The sequence below is a fragment of the Balaenoptera musculus genome, chromosome 12 (genome assembly GCF_009873245.2).
Source record: "Balaenoptera musculus isolate JJ_BM4_2016_0621 chromosome 12, mBalMus1.pri.v3, whole genome shotgun sequence".
Lineage (NCBI taxonomy): Eukaryota > Metazoa > Chordata > Mammalia > Artiodactyla > Balaenopteridae > Balaenoptera > Balaenoptera musculus.
In genome coordinates, this window is record NC_045796.1 from 19,899,036 (window position 1) to 19,920,918 (window position 21,883).

At 33.6% G+C, this 21,883-nt stretch overlaps 1 protein-coding gene across 5 annotated transcripts in view; it reads left to right on the forward strand.

The window, feature by feature from the left end:
- Positions 1-21,883, forward strand: part of SHPRH (SNF2 histone linker PHD RING helicase) — an 89,963-nt gene that overhangs the window by 24,376 nt on the left and 43,704 nt on the right. For all 5 annotated transcript variants that reach the window (XM_036871705.1, XM_036871703.1, XM_036871704.1 and 2 more), the window contains 9 exons: positions 131-382; positions 1,206-1,284; positions 3,168-3,331; positions 3,449-3,705; positions 4,863-4,984; positions 12,823-12,911; positions 14,971-15,063; positions 19,810-19,917; positions 20,890-21,032. In XM_036871705.1, coding sequence (XP_036727600.1) covers positions 131-382; positions 1,206-1,284; positions 3,168-3,331; positions 3,449-3,705; positions 4,863-4,984; positions 12,823-12,911; positions 14,971-15,063; positions 19,810-19,917; positions 20,890-21,032 — 1,307 coding nt within the window. The remainder of the gene's footprint in view (positions 1-130; positions 383-1,205; positions 1,285-3,167; positions 3,332-3,448; positions 3,706-4,862; positions 4,985-12,822; positions 12,912-14,970; positions 15,064-19,809; positions 19,918-20,889; positions 21,033-21,883) is intronic.

Here is a 21,883-nt window from a genome sequence, read left to right on the forward strand (position 1 = left end):
GGATGTATCTTATAGCATGTTTGGTTCTAAACAAATAGAAAGGGCTCAGTAAGTGTATAAATAAATGACTATTTCAGTATCTTTGATGTGCCTTTCTGCAATAACTATGTCTATGGTGATTATTTCCTAGGTATATCAAGGAGTGAAGAAAGATGGTTTTTTACAGCCTCATTTTTTGGCAGAACAGGATATAGTCATCATTACTTACGATGTCCTTCGTTCAGAACTAAACTATGTAGATATCCCACACAGCAATAGTGAGGATGGACGTCGCTTAAGGAACCAGAAGCGCTATATGGCCATTCCCAGCCCCCTCGTAGCTGTGGAGTGGTGGAGGATTTGCCTTGATGAAGCTCAGATGGTTGAATGTCCTACTGTAAAAGTGAGAATTTCTGCAGAACCTTCTGAGGGCTGGGGAAGAGAAAAGGGAAAGGGATTGGAGGAGACTGTCCATAGAAAATTTAATAGTTTAAGTGTAGTTAACCCACAGCATTGACATTGGCCAAAAGTTTGCCTTTGAACACTCAACATTTGCTTTTCTCTGTGTATGAACTATATAATCCTTAGGAATTATTTTGGTAATCTGTGAATCATTGCTCTAAATGCAATGCACATGTATATTTGAATAAGATGGCAGTTTTTGTGTGATGCAGATCAAAGTATTTAGGGACTTTTATAAGCATTTCTGCTATGTGGAAGGCTCATCATATAGCCTCTGATAACTTTGGCAGTTTTTTTGATCAGAGAGACCAAATGGTAATAGAAAAATACTACTTTAGAGGACAGAATTTTTATTCAGACTTTGTTGTATGTCTTTATTCTGTCTTCATTGGCCAGTCTGTAACCTGAATTGAATTTATAAATCATGTCTATTAGCATGGTGGTTCACATCTGGAGGATGGGGTGGTCTAGGGAATGTATCAGTCATTCAGGGGGTATTTTCATTCTACACATACTTGAACTACCTTTCCTCTTTGGAAGGACACATGGCAGCCTCCTGCTAATGAGAGCCACTGTACTGGAAGATAGCCCGTTGAATATGACATTCAGTATTGAGTGTGATAAGTGTTTGATAAGAGCAGATGCATCTGAACTGAAACATAGCTTGTCATGGGCTATTTTCATAAGTAAACATATTCCTGACTTTTGAGTTTTTCCTGTGTCTTTTTTCTTTTCTTTTTTATTTCATATTTCTCTCCCATCAGGCTGCAGAAATGGCTCAGCGCTTAAGTGGGATTAACCGCTGGTGCATCAGTGGCACTCCAGTACAGAGAGGATTGGAGGGTAATGTATGGTTTTCTCACATATTTATTGCATATATTTGAAAAGCTTAATTTTTTTGAACAAGAAGTATTTTATGTTTACCTTTGGCTAAAATCCTTACTTAAGTGATTATATATGTATTTATATTTGACTCCTAATAGTTTCAAACACTTACCTTTTTAAATGGAATCAAGTGATTTTTGTTTGTATATATGAGGATAGATATATGGTGAGTAGTCCCATTGTCCTAATTTGAGCAGTTACTGTGCGTGCTTGAACAGTGTAGACATAGGCCTGACTTGAACTCAAAGTTCCAAATGGTGAGTAGAAAACAGGAAGAACCTGACAAGAAAGAAAGAGGGAAAGAGCCAGAGAGAGAGGAAAAAAGAATTAATTTCACTTGGCCGTGTCTATAAAAATAAGGACCTCCCGCTCACACAGTATAACTCATGCTTCTACATTAATCTCATTCATATAACTTATTTTTTCCATAGAACATAGACTGCATTTTTAAAACTTTTGTTCAAGTTGCAAATATTTAAAACTAAAAGTTTAAGTATCTGTTGTTTTACATAATAAATTTCCTGAAAAGCTGTCATTAAAATGTGGTTAAATTATAAAATATAAATATTCTTGGAGTCCTGTGGCAAATATTCATCCTCAAAATTTATCATTCTGAAAATTCAAATTTTCATATATTGTTTGTTTCTAGCAGAATAACTTATCATTCTGCTAAAATAAAAATATCAACATCTATTACAATGACGTGAAAAACAATTTTTTTTTGATGATTATTTTCAGGGGAAAAATGTTTTTTAGGAAGATTTTAGGTATATATTTAAATACCTGTGTAATTTTAGTAAGTTACATTGTGAAACATATTTATAGAATAATATCAGACTAATTAAAAGGCCAAATTTAGTGGTCTGCTGTTACATTGGAAACTGCCCAATTATGATATTTAGGTGTTAATAAGATATCATTCAGCTCAAAAGTTAGCTGAGAAGGTATAGAAAAAAGAAAATGACTATCAAAGTTACTTTTTTTCTAATTTTAATATTGAAAAAATATGAGCAATAATTCCTCAGTTCCCTGGGCAGTTAGTTTATTTTGGTTGAATAAGATGTTGGCAGGTGTTTTGAGCACTTGTCACCATTCAACAAATTTTTTATTAATTTTTTTAAACACCTTTATTGAGGTATAAATGACATATAATGAAACTGTAAATATTTAAAATGTAAAATTTATAAATTTTTGACATATGTATTTACCTGTGAGTTTATTTCCGCAATCAGCATAATCACCCCCAAAAGTTTTCTCATGCCCAAATTACCTTAAAAAATAGCCTTTCCCAAATTTCTAGAAATTTAGTTTATCTTTCATCTTTGCTTCCATGATTCGCTGATATCTTTAATACTATGACTCTTGTAATATATCTGTTCTTTTTGTAGTTGTTGCAATGGGAATGTTAGCCTGATGTGACTTACTATGTTGTATTTGGAAGTAGAAGTCTCATTTTTTTTCTTTTTGTGTTAGACCAGGGTTTCTCCACCTTAGCCCCATTGATGTTTAGGGACAGATAATTCATTTTTTGGGGGAGCTGTTCTGGGGATTTTGGATATTGAGCTTTTACCCTCTAGATGCTTGTAGCATTCTTGCAATTGTGACACCCACAAATGTCTCCAGACATGGCCAAATGTCTCCAGTGGGCAAAATTGCACCCCTCCACCTCCACCTCAGTTGAGATCCACTATGCTAGACTGATAGAGATAAATCAGATTTGATGATTTATTAATTAACAACATTCGTTTTTGCACCATGGTAAAGTCAAAAAATTGTAAGTCGAACCATTGTAAGTTGGGCACCGTCTGTATTCTCAGTGTGCTTTTTTTCTGTCTTTTCAGATCTTTTTGGGTTAGTGGTCTTTCTTGGTATTGAACCTTACTGTGTCAAACACTGGTGGGTTCGACTTCTCTATCGTCCTTACTGCAAGAAGAATCCTCAGCTCCTCTACAGCTTTATTGCCAAGATACTGTGGAGGTCTGCAAAGAAAGATGTGATTGACCAAGTCAGTAGGATAAGTTTTTATTGATTAAGGGTATTAGGAAAAAAAAAAGAAGAAAAGCAGAATTTTGGTAGAAAGTTAAATTTCCAGGTGAAATCTTCTTTTTTCTCCTCTGTATAGATCCAGATACCCCCTCAGACAGAAGAAATCCACTGGCTCCACTTTTCTCCAGTGGAAAGACATTTCTATCACCGTCAACATGAAGTGTGCTGCCAGGATGCAGTAGTAAAACTCAGGAAGATTTCTGACTGGGCTTTGAAGCTCAGCAGCCTGGACAGAAGGACTGTCACCTCCATCCTGTATCCATTGCTGAGGCTCAGGCAGGCCTGCTGCCACCCACAGGCTGTTCGTGGGGAGTTCTTGCCACTCCAGAAAAGGTTTTATTACCAATTTTCTTATACTGCAATTGGTAATACAGTAGTAATAGACAATATTTAAGCAATTAGCTTCCTAGCCCACAGTTTCGTTCAGGGTATTATAACTGAGTTGTCAGCTATTTTTAAAGCAGTGTGGTGATTTTTCTTGAATATGGAACCCCATTTGTGAAAGAGAATCACATCAAAATTATTTTCATGGTTTTGAACATTTCTTTAAAATTAGAACTATTTTAGGGTTTTGTTGTTTTTTTGGGGGGGGTTGTTTTCTGGTGCACCCCAGATATGAAAGGCTTTTGTTCTTTTTGCATTATATTTTTTGGTTCCCACATCAGGAATTAGATGAATTAGATTACCATTAAATATTTTCTTTATAGTCGTGCTAGCTATATTCTTTGATTATTCCTTTCTAATACATTAAGGTTATTTATGCCCACAATACTCTATTGTCCCAGAAACTTTTTTGTTCATCAGACTGTGACTCAAGAACTGGCCTTTTTTTTAGCACTTGATATTAAAAAGATACCCTTTCAGGTGCTGTAAGAAACATAAAGAGGAATTTGACTTTTGTCCTTGCCTTTAAGCAGTTTATAGACAAATAAAGGAGCTGACAAAGATTATAGGTCTTTATAACGTAAGGCAAACATGATGTATTTCACAAGAGGTATATATGAATTGCTATGGACAATTAGAGTATGACAGTAATTTCTATATAAAGTAGTTAATGTTAGACAGCCTTCTGGTGGAAATGGCATTTGAGCTGACCCTTGGAGAATATTCATTTTCTTTACAGATTAAAAAAAATCAGGCTCTTAGAGGTTAATTAAGTTTAGTGCTAGGATGCAGATTCAGTGTTACATTCTCACACCCATACTGTTTCTAATATATCATGTGTACTTTGTACTTTAGGAAGATTTTCCTAGTTCTGGTCTTCACTGACTGAAATGAGAGAAAGTTAAAGAATGATGGGATCAGAAGAATGCTTGCTAGAATAGTAAGAGGTAATCAAGCTAAAAGTGATAATGGTGAAAATGGGGGTAAACAGAAAGATACTGAAGATCATAAAGACTCTGTAAGAGTCTGGTACTCTTGATCTTATGTAATATAATACTCTAACTTAGGATTCTTTCTAGTTCTGAACAATCTCCCTTTTCTTTTAGCACCATGACAATGGAGGAACTGCTGACATCTCTGCAGAAGAAATGTGGAACTGAATGTGAAGAAGCACATCGGCAGCTAGTTTGTGCCCTCAATGGCTTAGCAGGCGTCCACATCATTAAAGGTAGAAGGTGATTGCTTTGTTATCTCTGGTTCTTCTAAACACTTAATAAGGAAGATTAGTTATAGTAGAAATCAAAGTTTCCCAAGAAAGACACTTTCACATGGTACTAATCGTAATTTAAATAGGTTCAGCTTAATGAAGAGCAGTTATACAGAACACTTCAAAAACCTTCAAAGTTTACATATGCTTTCACCAAACATTTCCACTTTTAGAAGTTTTTTTAGGGAAATTATAATGTGAACAAAGATTTGGCAATAAATTATTGATCTTAGTCTATAGTAGTGAACAACTGAAACAACCAAAATGCCTAGAAATAGAAGAATGGTTAAAATTTGACACATTCAAGTGAATATTGATCATTGATTTACAAAGTAATAGTGTTTATAAATTCATTCTCCCAACAAATATTAGAATGTCTGCTGTGTGCTGGGTATGATCTAGGCACTAAAAATAATACAGTAAAATAAAGTAGTCTCTGATCTTGTGGACCTTAAATTCTTAATAGAGGAAGACAAACAATTAATCAGATTGAATAGGAAAAAAATAAAATTATCTTTATTTGCTGCAATGTGATTGTCTATGTAGGAAAACTACTAGAGCAAATAAATGAGTTTCACAAGGTTGCATAAGACAAGATGAATATATAAAAATTTATTTTATTCCTATATACTGGGAAGGAACAATAAGAAATTATAACAATACCATTCATAGTAGTATCAAAAAAAATATGAAATACTTTGACATCAACTTGGAAAAAAGATGTACAAGACCCATACAAAAATCACAAAAACATTGAGAAGTACAAATATTGCTGAGAGAAATTAAAGAATACCTAGTTATACCATGTTCATGGATCAGAAGACTTAATATTATTAAGATGCTGATTCATCTCAAATTGATATACAGAGTCAATGCAATCAGAATTTTCCCAAACAAAAATTTTAGCAGGCTGTTTATAGAAGTTGACAAGCTGATTCTAAAATTCACCTAGAATAGTCAAAACAAGTTTGGAAAAGAACAAAATAGTTGGAAGATTTACCTGAATCAACACTTATTTTAAAGCTATAATAATCAAGACGGTATAATACTGGCATAAAGATAGGCAAGTAGACCAGTGGAACAGAATAGAGTCCAGAACTAGTCCCACTTATTTATGATCAGTTGATTTTTCAACAAAGACGCAAAGGCATTTCAGTGGAGAAAGGTCAGTGTTTTCAGTAAGTGGTACTGGAACAATTAGTTATCCATATTCAAAAAGTTCAGCTTTAACCTTGCACTATATAAACAGTTCAAAATAAAGAGGATGTTAAACTGAAATTAAAACCATAAAACTTTTATAAGCATTTTTATAAAGAAATGTATATTGTAAATCAACTATACTTCAATAAGAAAAATATTGATTGATTACATTTTAAAAAAAAGAAATATATAGGTTCTTTCTTTTAAAATCATAGACAACTATAACCTTAGGAAAAGCTACTGTGTGCTTCGGACTTCAGTAGTTAATGCTTCTTCTGTAGGAAGTGGCTCTTTAAAGACAACAGTAACCAAGGACTGATTGAAAGTTACATTCCAAAGTAAAACGGGAAGTCTGTATTCCCTCACAAACATTTCCACAGACAGTTGTATGTCTTAAAGAAAAAAATGTGTTCTTTAAATAGAAAACAGGGCCAGGTTTTGTTTTGTTCTGTTTGCTTCTTGGTGGGGAGGAGGATGAGAAGCTAGTTGCTTATCTCACAAATATGGTAGTTGACCATCTCTAAATCTCTGGTATTCAAGAAATACCAAGTTTCAGTTCACAAAATGTGAGTCCTTTGTTATAAGCATCTTTTCTTTTGTTTTGGCCTGTAGGCAGTTTCTGAAACTAGTTTCTGACTCCCATGTGATGCTTTTATATGATATTTATCCATAAAACCGTTTGCATTTTTTTGAGTTGATGGTGCCTTTTTGTCATTCGGCTGCACCTCTCTCCCCTTCTTCGGGATTGTGACACTGTTACACTCTTCCTGATGCATTGCTTCCTGGTGGGTGACATGATTTGCGAGCAGTCCGATATATAAATAAGATGGTGAGAACTGCGGCAGCAATTCAGTTTCTGTTTGAAAGGAATTAAGCAGTCTCTTTCTGTTTTCTTACATTTCCCCCTACATTGTGTTTTCACAATCATATTAGGCACTATAGGAGGGCCTCTTTTCACTTTCACTCTATTTCAAAAAACATTTGGTTGATTCAAAATCTTCTTGGAAATGTACTACCCCATGTGTTATAATAGACCTCTCCTACTGTGTACATTTTTATCATGCTAGAATGTATCATTCAGCAATAGCTAATAACTACTAATTTTCTAAGAGCATCTCAGGAATTATGGATGCTTCAATCAGTATGTTTTTATTTTTGCTGGTATTAAAGGAGTGTTTATCTAGAAAGTGATAAGAGTGAATCATCAAGCTTCGACCTTCTTGACTATGTAGACATTATATATACATAGGTGTTTTGTGTGCTTTGGTAAGTGTGAAAATATGTGTGACATCAATAAAACTTTAATATGTTCAAAAAATAAAAAGAGGGTGCTATATAATGTGAAATTTCAGTACTCAGGCCAGATCCCCTGCCAGGACATCTCTCATCCAGAGGAATTTCCAGGGATGAAGTCACTCCTTGAAGACAGGATTTTGGAGTGATTCTATTCAGTGCTGTGCCCCCAGAATCTAGAACAGTGTCTGGGTTGTTTTTTGTCAAGGAACAAACTTGAGTTTATTTATGAGTTCTAGTGTATTCTGATTTTAATGTGCCTTTGTTATTTTTGTATGTATGCATACTTTTTAAAAACTGAACACTTACAAGTATAAAAAAGTTCAAAGTAAAATAGAATCCAACCATGAAGTTAAGAAAAAAAAAAAACTGTAAAACTTTTAGAAGAAAACAAAGGATAAAATGTTTGTGATTTGAAATTAGGCAAAGATTTCTTAGATATGACACCAAAAGGACAATGCATAAAAGAAGAAAAAACTGATAAATTTGACTTCATCAAAATTAACAACCTCTACTCTTGAGGGTGCTCTCAAGAGAATAATCACCTATCTGAGTAAGAACTTGTACCTAGAACATAAAAAACTAATAAAAACCAATAAGAAGAAGACAACCTAATGAAAATAGTCAAAATATTCGAACAGACTTCAATAAATATGTAGAGATGGCAAAAAGCACATGAAAATATTCATCATTAGTCGTTGGGTATATGTAAAATTTAAACACCAGGGATAGCACTATGCCCTCATTAGAATGGCTTAAATTAAACATAAAATGCTGTTGAGGATGTGGAAACAACTGGAATTCTCCTTCATGCACTGCTGATGAGAATGTAAAACTGTACAATCAGTTTTCTGTTACTTTATTTACTCATTAGCTTCATTTCCATTATCTCAACTTACTTTTACAGTAAACCTGGAATTAATTCAGTGCCTCTACCTTTCATTCTTTGCAAAAATCATTCATTCTTTGCATAAGTTTATTCTAGACTTTTTCATGATAACTTTTCTGGCTATCTTAAATCAAGTGTTACTTTTTTTGCAACTTCAGTGAATCACTAAGTGCTCTTTTCAACAACTATTTCAATTTATTGTAGTTGTAATGTAGTGAGAGATTGTACAGTTTTGTACCTTTTATACCATAGTGATTCTTAGGAGTTTTCTTATAATAATGAGGAAATTACTGATGTAAGTGTACCTTTCTATAAAGCTACTTTTAAACCTCTAATAGCTTTGGTTTAGATAATTTGATTTTAGTCTTTCTAAAACTAAGTAGGCTATAGTCCTTGACATCATGTTAGTATTTCATAATGGTGAAGTAATGTACAGTTTTAAGCACTTTTGATAATTTAGGATGTACAGATGCTTCTTTATTTCTATATTCCTCACAAAATCTGTGGAGTTAGCTCATCATAGTGTTAGAGCTGGAAAGGCATTTCATGATAAATTCCAGTTCCTTCAACCTTCCCACAAAGATACTAATCTGTTAGTCTACTTGGATGCACAGTTATGGAGAAAATTTACCATTTTTCTCATTTACCTATTAAGACCTTAAATAAATCAGTTACCCAGAAAAATATATGTTTCAATTTAACTAGCAGTGTTTGCAAGTTTGGATTTTCTCTAGTAATTCTTAATCATCACCATCATCATCAATGCCATCTCAATTGCTGTGTGCCTGTGACTATGTAGTATTCCAGGCATCAATCTAAAATCTAAAATGATCTGTGCTTTACAATCCATAGTGAAAGACTAAGTAAGGCAACTTTTAATAGAAAATATTTTTTGAAACATACTTTCCTTTATTTCAACCTGGAAATAGGCAAAAATTGGGAAATTATCTAATAATTAGTATCTAATACCAGCTTCTCACAGCCCCAAATTAGTTGAGTGGAATAATTGTGATAAAAATCCACAGAATAAGTGACTATCACAGATAATAAATATGTGTGCTTGGTCTTAAAAAATACAGGAATAATGAATATGCTGTTTAAAATATTGTCAGGTCATTAAAATCTAGCCTCATATCTGAGAAATGATCATTTTTCTACAAGCATTTTATATTATGCATTAACACCATCATATGTATATATTCTGTTTTATCCTCATAATTACCCAATAGTTGAGGCATTACCATCCCTATTTTATATGAGAAAATGAGTTCACAAGACTTAGTTGCTTTCTCAAGATTACAGCTAGTAAGTGACAGAGAATTGGCCCTGGATCTTTTGGTTTCAAATCAGATATTTAATTTTTTTTATTATACTAGGTCTGCTTCTTGATCAAACAGGCATTTGTAAACCTCAATATTATACTGTCTATAGTCGGTTGAAACTCACCATCAAAAATTTCTGAAATGGAGTAATATGTTACTTGCAGATGGTCACAATAATAAAAATAAATTTCAGATTTCCCATCTTAATTCTAAAACTGCATTCCTCATTTTATTCTATGTTGTTATGACTCAGAAGCTTAAGACAGTAAATGAATTTCTTCACTTAGCCTTTTTTCTAGTCTCCTTGTCAGATTTGTTGTCTCTTTTTCCCTGTGGTAAAGTTATGCATAATATGGGAATTGGGAGAAAAGGTTATTCATCTGATCATTTCCAAACACTGTAACACTCCAGCAGGATCAGCATGTCGTTGGCTCCTATGTGGCAAAATACTGTGCTATGGTGTAACAGGAGGTGCTTCATTGCTCTTTTCAGATAGTTTCCACTGTATTCCTTCCCACTGTACTTATTTATCTATGGATGGAAACTATTGCTAATTGTTAAGAGAAATTCCTATTAGAAAGTCCGTTAATAAATGGTATGTCTATTCTTCATTTAATTGTAATTAGAACTTAATTGTGGAGGATTAACTACTTTTAGTTTCCATGGTTTAACTCATAGTAGTATGTTAAACGATACACATTTTTAAAAGTAACATTACATATTTAACTTATATAATTTAAACTATTCTAATATTAGAGATCAGATAGTAAAGATCTGACTTCTAAAAGAAATCTAAAATTAATATCAAACTCTAAAGGGATTTGTTTATATCGTATGCAAACATATATATATGATATACAATGTATATTCTACGGTCCTCACTGATTATGGTATTAAAAACATGGTATTATTTCAATTTTGTACAATGTATACATGAAATATATATACATACACACACACACACACACACACATATGGTATAGAAGTGTTTTAGATTCAGTTTTCTGGGAAAGAAAACTTTTTTCCTGATCATCACATACATTTTTCATTTCTACTTGTGTTTTTTTGGAGAAAATTAGTTTGGCAATATGGAACCAGTACAATTTGTTTACCTGGAAATGTTAGTGCCATCAAGTGGCAAAGAACAGGTATTTCCATATTTGGCTTAAACTTGTATAGCTTATTGAATATGCATATTTTTATGTCTTCCCCAGAAAACGTCCTTTTTTTTTTTTTACTAAGCATTAAAAAAAACATTATAATGACTACTTCAGTTTCAACTGTTTTTATTATAGTCTAGTAATTGTACCTTCTTTAAAAGGTGTAATAATTATGAGGGGAAAATTGTTAAATGAATTATTCTCTATAAATGATAATATAACTATTAATAGAATCCATATGTCTTTTGAAAAGCTTTAGAAAAATCTTCAAAAATTTGAACTCTTCAAAGAGAGTTCATTGTGTGAAGATAATTATGTTACTCCTACATTGTAATGCAATTTTATTATTGCAAAAATAATCTTCTCCTTTATTTAAGTGAATAGAAATTGGATGACTGTAAAGTACTGTGAAAACGTGTGCTTTAGAAAGCTTTATATTAGATAACTGGTAGAATTAGATATAAAGCAGTGGTATAAAAGCAAGTGTTTTGCACAATAGTATGAACGAATGTACTTAATGCCACTGAACTGCACTCTTCTAAAAATGGTTGAAATTGTAAGTTTTATTTTATGTATATTTTACCACAATAAAATTTACACCTATAAAATCAACTTTAACAAACAGAGAGAGAGAACCAACAACAAAATTTACAAAGGTGTATATATGGAAAACTCATTATGGCCATGAGCAAAGTTCTAAATCCATGATATTAATGAAACTAGTTTAAAGTTAAAAAAAATAAAAATGCAAGTGTATGTGATGATCAGGAAAAAACCTTTTTTCCTCAGCAAACTAAAACCAGAACATCTCTTTACCTTTTTTCCCCTTGTATTCCATGATTTTGCCACTGTTAGATTTTTATTTTAATTGTACGTATCAATTAACAATTTTGAGTTTTTCCCCAGGCAGCAAATAACATAGGTTCCATTACTCAAAGCCATTAAAAATGTTTCATCTCTTCTTCAGTGAAGTCTCATCAAACTTTTTCTGAAAGAACCAGATAATAAATATTTTAGGTTTTGTGAACCGTAAGATCTGTGGCAACTATTCAGCTCTGCTATTGTAATGCAAAAGTAGCCACAGACAGTACATAAATAAGTCAGCATGGCTGACTTCCAATAAAACTTTATTCATGGACCCTGAAATTTAATATCATGTAATTTTCACATGTCACAAGATATTATTATTATTTTAATTTTTTCAGCTATTAAAAATGTAAAAAAAATTCTTAGCTTGTAGACCCTACAAAAATGCAGTCAGATTAGACCCGTGGGCCATAGTTTGCCAACCTGTGCTTTGGTACTTTTTTAATTACTTTATTTGAATAAGGTGCTAACTATGTATAATAAAAAACAGCATAAATCTCAGACTAATAGTGATTTGTGTGACCAGAAATAGAAAGAATTCCTAAGTTTTTGAAATGTAGTTATTAACTGTAAATCATTCTGGCCAAATACCTAAGAACAATTCCTATCAAGAAGAGTGCATTATTTTTCTGAGAATTATGTGTACGTTGGTCATAGTGTTTTGAATATTTGTCTATAAATACATGTAAGTACCCCAAATTTGTCCTTAATTTCAAACATCCTAATGACTACTGATTGGTAGTCACTAACTTTAACAAGAAGAAAACCGTTTGTTTAAATTAAAAGTTAATTCAGAGTTTGTTTTTCAGTATAATTTTAAAACATTGTGTTTGGTGTTCTAGTCTGTGAAATTAACCAAAAAAAAAAAAAAAGGTGCTGTTACCAGCTTTTTTTACTGGGGCAGTCATATTAATACCAAGTTAAATTCCTTTTCTTAAAAAATAAATTAGTGAATTGTAATAATTGCTATATTTTTACAGTAGGTGTTTTTAGATTATAGATAACTAGATGACATTGGGAACTAAATACATGATTTTCTTATACTTTAAATATATTTTGATTATTCAGGTGAGTATGCCTTGGCAGCAGAACTGTACAGAGAAGTGCTGCGTTCATCTGAGGAACACAAGGGAAAGCTCAAAACTGATTCACTGCAAGTAAGTAAAAAGTTTCAAAATATTTGCTTTTTATAAAATAATTTTTCTGAATATTTAAGAGGACAAAGAGTAACAAATGGACTTAGTCATAATCACTGGGGATGAAGCTTGGAAATCATGTTCTTTTAATAAGCACCCAAGGTGATTTGTATATACACAAAAGTTTTAGAATCACTATTCTGTCTGCTCAGGTCAGTATTGGCCACAAGGCTGACTAGATAAGCCTAAGCTACATTAGAAAAGCAGCTCAAAATATTTGTATTTCAAAGAATGGGGTCAGTTTTATCACTTCACATATTAACATCAACATATTTATTCACATGGTATTCACCAAAAAGAAGAGAAATTGAGTTAAACTCAAAAATGAAACTAAGTGATAATAAAAACTATCCAATGATCTTCTAGTTTAATTTTTGGAGGTCTTTTAGGGAGATTTGGATATTTGAATTATAACACTTACTTAAGTGTGAAATATCTTCCTCTTCCTGGTTCAGTCCAGTGGATCATATAGACAAGGCTCTCTAGCTAAATGGTAAATAAGGATACTTTTATGAATCTTGGTAAGTTTAGGCTTGAGTCCCAGGTGAGGCTTCTTTTTTACCATTCAGAATCTAAACCTTGGGACCTACATGTTCACCTGTGCCTGAGCAGGTATTAGGAGGAGTGTATGGGGGGAGAGGGAAGAAGAGAGAAAATTAAATACCAGTCTACTTATATTATGCATGGGTAAGGATTACAGAAGGTCATGGACCTTTAGCAAATGTATTTACCACATGCGAGAAGGAGCAAGTACAAAGGTGTCGTGCTCCTGAATAAAGGAAACAAAAGTAGGACAGGTAGGTCCAGTATGCCTGAATTCAAGAGTGAAGAGTAAGCTATCAGTCAGCCTGGTTCTTGCTTTTGACTCACAGTAACCCCAGCTGCTGATAAAGCATGGTCCACCAAATGTCTTGCTCTATCAAGCCAGATTAGCCACCCTGCTGTGTTGGGATAAAATGTGTAAGGGAATGGAGAGAGACAAGTATTCCTCCCAGTTCATTCCACCACCTTGTGCAGAAAGCAACAGAAGTCCTCTTCCACAAGTGCACACAGAGAAGTGGAGCCGAGTTTCTACCATTTTTTCTTTCATGGTATTTATACTTTTGTTTTTGCTATTACATCTGATAGTGCTACTGATTATGTTATCTATGAAAGTATGATGAAAAGACCTAAGACATTTGAGGTAGTTCTTTAAAGATTAACTCTACAAAGATCTGTACCACGGCCCGTAATTTGTAGCAAAACAGAATAAACCCTTATAGTCTCAAACCACTGACACCAAATCAGACCTTACCAGAAAGACTCCTTTCCCATCATCCTTTAGCCTTTAGCTGTCTTCTCAAATAAAGACTCAGATTAGATAGAAACTACATTCACTTTATTTTTTCTCATAGCCCTTTACTCCAGAGGGAGCCTCAAACCAGTCACAGACTCAATACCACAGTGAGATGCCTGGCTTATATTTAATACAGAGATTTAAGATGGAGTTTTCTCCTTTATTCTACACCATCTTCACCTCTAACTCCTCCCCTTTTCAGCCCTTAAGTTCAACAGATCCAGGTCACAGCCCTGTTTTCTAATGTATTTCATTATCTTTGTTTTTATCATAATATAATTGCTAGGCTCATCCAGACTCATTTCCCAGGAGAAGAGGAATCAAGTCTGTGCAGTCAACCTTTCTACTTTACTGGACTTACTTGGCATACTCATATTTCCCCATATAGACAAGTGCATGTATAAGAGAAGAAATATACCTATATTACATACTCTGTTAAATACATAGACATGTTTCATGAAACTGTATATTTTTAATTAGAAATTTATGTCATTATGAGTTAAGATAATTACTGTAAAACTGACTCTGAGAAAGTTGGTGTTCAAATTGTTTTAAAGGAAAAGAATTCGGTGATTAAATCTTAAATGCGGTGTTAGTGTTCTGTATGCCTTAATAATAGTAGGTTCTCCCCTTAGAGTTCACTGCGTTGGCTGTCATAATTGTTGCCTTTTGTGTGTTTTATAGAGACTTCACGCTACCCATAACCTGATGGAATTGTTGATAGCCAAGCACCCAGGGATACCTCCTACCCTGAGAGATGGCAGACTTGAGGAAGAGGTAATTATTATTTTTTCATTCTGTCTATAAAAGAATTTTTTTTCAGACTTCATGCTCCATCTAATTGATATTTCCTAGGGCATATAAAGGTAACCATGTTTTCTCACTGCTTTGCTGTTCTAAACTTTGCCATGTTGATTTTGGGTGGCATAAAATAGCAATACTCCATATTATTTTGTTTCTCTGATGATCTGCCTGCAGCTATATGGCAACTGCTTGTTGTAGATGTGGCTTTTGGTAGCCAACAGCACAGGATTGTAAATAAACAACAAATGAAAAAAGGAAATCTTGTTGATCTCATGACAGATCTGCAAAAGATGTAATTTAGTAAAAATAAAAAGTTTTGTACTTTCTCCACCCTTCAGTGTATTATTTAAGTCAATAAATAAACTTAAATTTTCAGTTGTATTTCTTATGTCCTCTCAAAGAAGTTCCCTCTGCAATGAGTATTGCCTCTCGTTAGAAACAGTGTTATTATAAATTATTGTTAATATGCTTATTATGCCAATTCCCCCATGGATTTTTGCTTTAAAACTCAAAGAGAGGTGGCAAACCTAAAAGCAAAAGAGTAGTAAGTATGTTTGAAACGTATTAAACCTGTAAATGAAGCCTTTATTTGAATTAACAGGATAAAAAATGAGATTGTATAAGTATGTACAGCCCTTTCTTGATGCTAGATGGCAGTCTAAGTGTTGGAAATTTTCAAGTGAAATTTTATTCCCAGTGCAGGCATCATCTTATACGTAATTAGTCACTCTGTTTAAATGCCTTCAGTGACAGGAAGCTTTCTGGGAGATAGTCCCATCTATTAGTAGACAGCTCTAATGACCAACTAATTATAGCCAATGAATTTTAATAGAAATTAATTGGAAGGTTGTGACAGAAAAATAATGCATCATGAGGAGGAGGGTTCATACTATATAGATGTATTTCCAAGGAGACTGCTTTATCACTTTTGCCTAACTCTCACGGTACATGAAGCCACAGTATTTCAAAGCTGGACAAGATCCGAGAAATCTGCTTCAACCACCTCCTTTTGCAAATGGAGTAACTGAAGCCTAGGGAAGAAAAATGGCTAGTCAAAAGAGTTGTATCTATTCAGTTGACCTCATGAAATTGCCACTGTTGTAAATCAAAAATGGTCTAGTATTGGCAATTTCATATGGCTCAACCCACTACTAAGTGGAAGTATTGGGATTTTCAGTTCAGTAGTCTTTCCAGTTTTCCTCCCACTGTCCCATATAGCCTCTGATCATCCCCTCTCTTCATTCATAAAATAGTTTCAAGAGTCAGTTAAGTATTTCAGTTAAATGGACAAAAGTGAAGAATTTTCCTTTTTCCTAATGGTAACTTATAAGAATAAAAATTTTCAGTACTTCTGTTACTTGCAAATAACATGATCCTTCTTGTCTTGAAAAGTTGAAAGAGGAACAATTTTTAAATCCTTTTTGTATTAGTCTTTTATGGTTTCTATAACAAAATGCCACAGACTGGCTTAAACAACAGGAATTTTATTTCTCACACTCATGAACTGGAAGAATTAATATTGTTAAAATGTCCATGCTAACTAAAACAATATACAGGTTCAATGTAATCCCTATTAAAATTCCAATAGTATTTTTCACAGAAATAGAATAAACAATCCAAAGATTTGTATGGAACTAGAAAACATCCTGAATAGCCAAAGCAGTCTTAAGATTAAGAACAAAGCTGCAGGCATTATGCACCCTGATTTCAAACTATATTGTAAAGCTATAGTAACTAAAACAGTATGGTGTTGACATAAAAGCATACACATAGATCAATGGGACAGAATAGAGAGAACCCAGAAATAAAGCCACCCATATATGGTCAGTTAATTTACAAAAAAGGAACCAAGATTAGACAATGGGGAAAGGACAGTCACTCTTTTTTTAATTGAAGTATAGTTGATTTATAATATTATATTAGTTTCAGATATACAGCATAGTGAGTCAGTATTTTTGCAGATTATACTCCATTATAAGTTATTATGAGATAATAGCTATAATTCCCACTGCTATACAATATATCCTTGCTGCTTATCTATCTTATACATAGTAGTTTGTATCTTTTAATTCCATACCCTTAATTTGTCCCTCCCCGCTTCCCTTTCCCCTTTGGTAACAACTAGTTTGTTTTCTACATCTGTGAGTCTGTTTCTGTTTTACACATACATTTATTTGTTTTATTTTTTAGATTCCACATATAAGTGATATGATATGATACTTGTCTTTCTCTTTCTGACCTATTCACTAAGCATAATATTCTGGGTCCATCCATGTTGCTGCAAATGGCAGAATTTCATTTTTTGCTTATGGCTGAATAATATTCCATTGTAAATATATACAACTTCTTTATCCATTCATCTGTTGATGGGCACTTGGGTTGTTTCCATGTCTTGGCTATTGTAAATAGTGCTGCTATGAACATTGGGGTTCATGTATCTTTCTGAACTAGTGTTTTCATTTTTTTTCCAGCTATATACCCAGGACTGGAATTGCTGGGTCATATGGTAGTTTATATTTAGTTTTTTGAGGAACCTCCATACTGTTTTGCAGCAGTAGCTGCACCAATTTACATTCCCATCAACAGTATGCAAGGGTTCCCTTTCCTCCACATTATCCCCAACACTTGTTATTTGTAAACTTTTTGATGGTAGCCATTCTGACATGTGTGTGGTGATACCTCATTATTGTTATGATTTGCATTTCTCGAATAATTAGCAGTGTTGAACATGTTTTCATGTGCCTGTTAGCCATCTCTATGTCTTCTTTGGGAAAATGTCTTTTCAGGTCTTCCGCCCATTTTTTGATTGGGTTGTTTGTTTTTTTGATATTGAGTTGTATGTGCTATTTATATATTTTAGATACTAACACCCTATCAGGGGTTTAGATATTAACCCCTTATTAGGTGATTAGAAAATAGGCAGAGAGGGACTTCCCTGGTGGTCCAGTGGGTAAGACTCTGCACTCCCAATGCAGGGGGCCCAGGCTCGATCCCTGGTCAGGAAACTAGATCCCGCATGCATGCTGCAACTAAGAAGTCCGCATGCCGCAACTAAGAAGTCTGCACGCCGCAACTAAGAAGCCCGCGTGCCGCAACTAAGACTAAGAAGGCCACGTGCCACAACTAAAGATCCCACATGCTGCAGTGAAGATCCTGCGTGCTGCAACTAAGACCCAGCACAGTCAAAATAAATAAATACATTTTTAAAAAAGAAAAAGAAAATAGGCAGAGGATCTGAATAGACATTTTTCCAAAGAAGACATACAGATGGGCAACAGACACATGAAAAAATGCTCAACATCATTAATCATTAGGGAAATGCAAATCAAAACCACAATGAGATATCACTTCATACCTGTTAGAGTGGCTATTTTCAAAAAGACAAGATATAAAAAGTGTTGGTGAGGATGAGAGAAAAGGGAACTCTTGTGCACTGTTGATGGGAATATAAATTGCTGCAGCCACTATGGAAAATAGTATGGAGGTTCCTCAAAAAATTAAAAATAGGACTACAATATGACCCAGCAATTCCACTACTGGGTATTTATCTGAAGAAAACAAAAATACTAACTTGAAAAGATATATGCACCCTTATGTTCATTGAAGCATTATTTACAATAGCCAATATATGAAAACAACCTAAGTGTCCATTGATAAGATGTTGTATACATATATGATGGAATATTGTTTAGCCATAAAAAGGAATGAAATATTGCCATTTGCAACAACATGGATGGACCTTGAGGTATTATATGCTAAGCGAAATAAGTCAAAGACAAATACTGTATGATTTCTCTTATATGAGGAATCCCAAAAAAAAGAAAGAAAGAAAAAGAAAAAAACCATGCTCATAGATAACAGAGAACAGACTGGTGGTTGAAAGAGGTAGGGCTTGGGTGTGGGAGAAATGGGTAAACTATTGGGTTTTTTAATTTAAATAAATTGAATAAAATTTATTTTAATTTAAAAAAATGTATTTCTCACAGTTCTGGAGGCTGGCAGTCTAAGATCAAGGTGTCAGCAGGGTTGGTTTCTTCTGAGGACTCTCTCCTTGGCTTGTAGATGGCTGCCTTCTCACTGTGTCCTCATGTGGCCTTTTCTCTGTGTACTTGCATCCCTGGTGTGTCTCTCTTTCCTTGTAAGGACACCAGTCATATAGGATTAGGGCTCCACCCTTATCATCTCATTTATCTACATTTACTCATTTAATTACTTTCTTAAAGGCCCTATCTCCAAATATAGTCACGTTGGTGGTTAGGACTTCATCATAGATTTTGAGAAACACAATTCAGTCCTAAAACCCAAAGTATTATTTCTAAACTGAAGTAATTCCAAGAAATTATAATAACTGAATCAGACAAGAAATTCTAAAATGTATTCTTGTTTTGCTTTATAGTTTGAAATATTACTGTTCTTTCCCCTCCCATTTTTTAAAATTAAAAAATTAGAAACTTGGGGAGCAAATCCTTGGAATTTCTTAAATTATGTGACTGACAGGTAAATGTAAGTCAAGGTGGCTTACAGGTAAAATCTCTTCAATATACATCTTATGAATTTCTAGCATGGCTTTTATGTTCTCTACAGTATACTTGTAGAGTTCAATGCTTAAATTGAGTTAAATAGATTAAATAAATAAAGTACACTGTTCTGGAAACATCATACTAAATTATTTTCTTGACCTGAAGTGAAAGTTTATACTTGTTTCCTGTTTCAACACAGGCCAAACAGCTGCGAGAGCATTATATGAGCAAGTGTAATACAGAGGTTGCTGAAGCGCAACAAGCTTTGCTGCCGGTGCAGCAGAACATACGTGACCTCCAGAGAAAGGTATGGCCACCAATGTGACTTTCCTTATGTTTTTCTCCACCTAACATTTTGGTTTTTGTTCTGCTCTGGGGAGAAACTTGAACTGTCTTATTCATCTTGGAATTTTTAGCACCTGTTACAGTACCTGAGCCACAATAAAAACGTATTTGCTGTTAGCAGTGTTTATTGATTGGATGAACAGATACATAGATAAATCACCTATTTTGAGGTTATTCTCTTTCATTTCTTTTAAGGTATAATGGGGTTTCCTCTTACCTTCGGTATATAACAAGTTGTCTTTTGAAGAAAGTGAAGACTTCCATAACCTTCTTTTGATCTTAGATGTGCATGTTTCCAAAATCTTTTCTTTTAAGATGTTGGAATATTAGAACCATAAGTATTTTCCTTATGAAATATGTGCCATTTGTCATTTCTAAAATTTCTCTTTCATGAAATCAGTAGCAAAGTTTAAGGAGAAGGCTACACAAAATACTTTTACTTTTTGATTTTAACCAGTTACTCCACATTTTATTCTTCCTAATTCATTAATTATTTAGTATTCAAGCATATAATTTTATTAGTTATCAAAGATTATTCATTGAGTAGAATCTAGTTCAGTTAGTTGAGGATAAGCATTATGACTTTATTACGCTGAGAAAGAAACCTGTTACCTTTTCAGATATACAGAGTGAATACTGAAGTTTTATTTTGTTTTAGGTATTTTTTTTTAGCACAGCTTTGTTATAAATGTATGTAAATAAATTCTCACTCATTCAGAGTAATCATGAAATAGGTGTTCTATTTAATTATATATGCAGAAGTTGTACTTATTCTTTGTATATACAACCTGTATACTTGTCTCCCCACTACTGTGATTCCCTTGAGAGTTGCATTTATTGCCTCCTTTTAATTTTTCACAGAACTCTTTCCAGTGATAGAAACGTTGTGAGTACTAAAAAGACATTAATTGATCAGCTGTTGTCTTGTTTACAGATTTATTCTAATTCTCCTTGGTGGCTGAATGTGATACACAGAGCAATGGAATTTGGTATTGAAGAAGAACTTGTTCAAAGAGTGCGAAATGAAATAACCAGCAACTACAAGCAACAAACTGGCAAGCTTTCTATGTCAGAGAAGTAAGAAAATAGCACAAAACAGAATAGTTATATGAGTAGTTACCCCAAATATTCAGATCATTTGGTATTAAGAGTTACAATTAAAAGTCATAACATATTGTGGTTATGAACATCTACATTTTACCTATTGTTGCATATATTTCAAACCAAAATATGAGGTATGCTTTTTTCCTGTATATTAGTCATTTTTAACTGTTCTCTTTTCAGTGCTTTTTTTTCTATTTTTTAATCTGCTTAAAGTATTTTCTTTGTATCTTTGTTGGACAAAGTTGCTTAAAGCCAGCTCTTTAAGCAAAGTTTTGAAATAGACTTTGTTTTGGAGAATCTTGCCCTTGGGGTAAGGCATTCATATTTCCCTATGTCATTCATTCCCTAAGGGCTAAGCTCATAGTGCCACAGTGGCCCAGGTTTTATATTGTAGAGTCTGCTTTGTCTTCCCCATCTTTCTTCTCAGCAACAATCACCATTCTTCAAGATAGATAAGTTGGGTTATTCCTCTTGAAGGAAGAATGGTGAATAATTCTTCCCAGAGAACAAATATACCCTATCAAAAGTACCTTCAGTGGTTTAACCCAAAGGAATGTCTGTCTAATGTGGGGAATGTAGATGTTGCGGCAGAACCGTTGATTCTAGGGAGGGGGACAGAGAGGAGGATCTTTATTGCTTCTCAGATCATATCGCATTATAACGTCAGCCTTGGGATTAAAGTTGGTTTTCAGTGAAAAATTCAGTATAAGAATATCTTTGAAATGTTTTAAAGTGTTTTCATTTGCTCTTCTAAAAACTTTTTCAAGTGTCTGCTAACACCCTAAAAAATATGCTACATTTTCTATGTGTCATTATTAACTTGG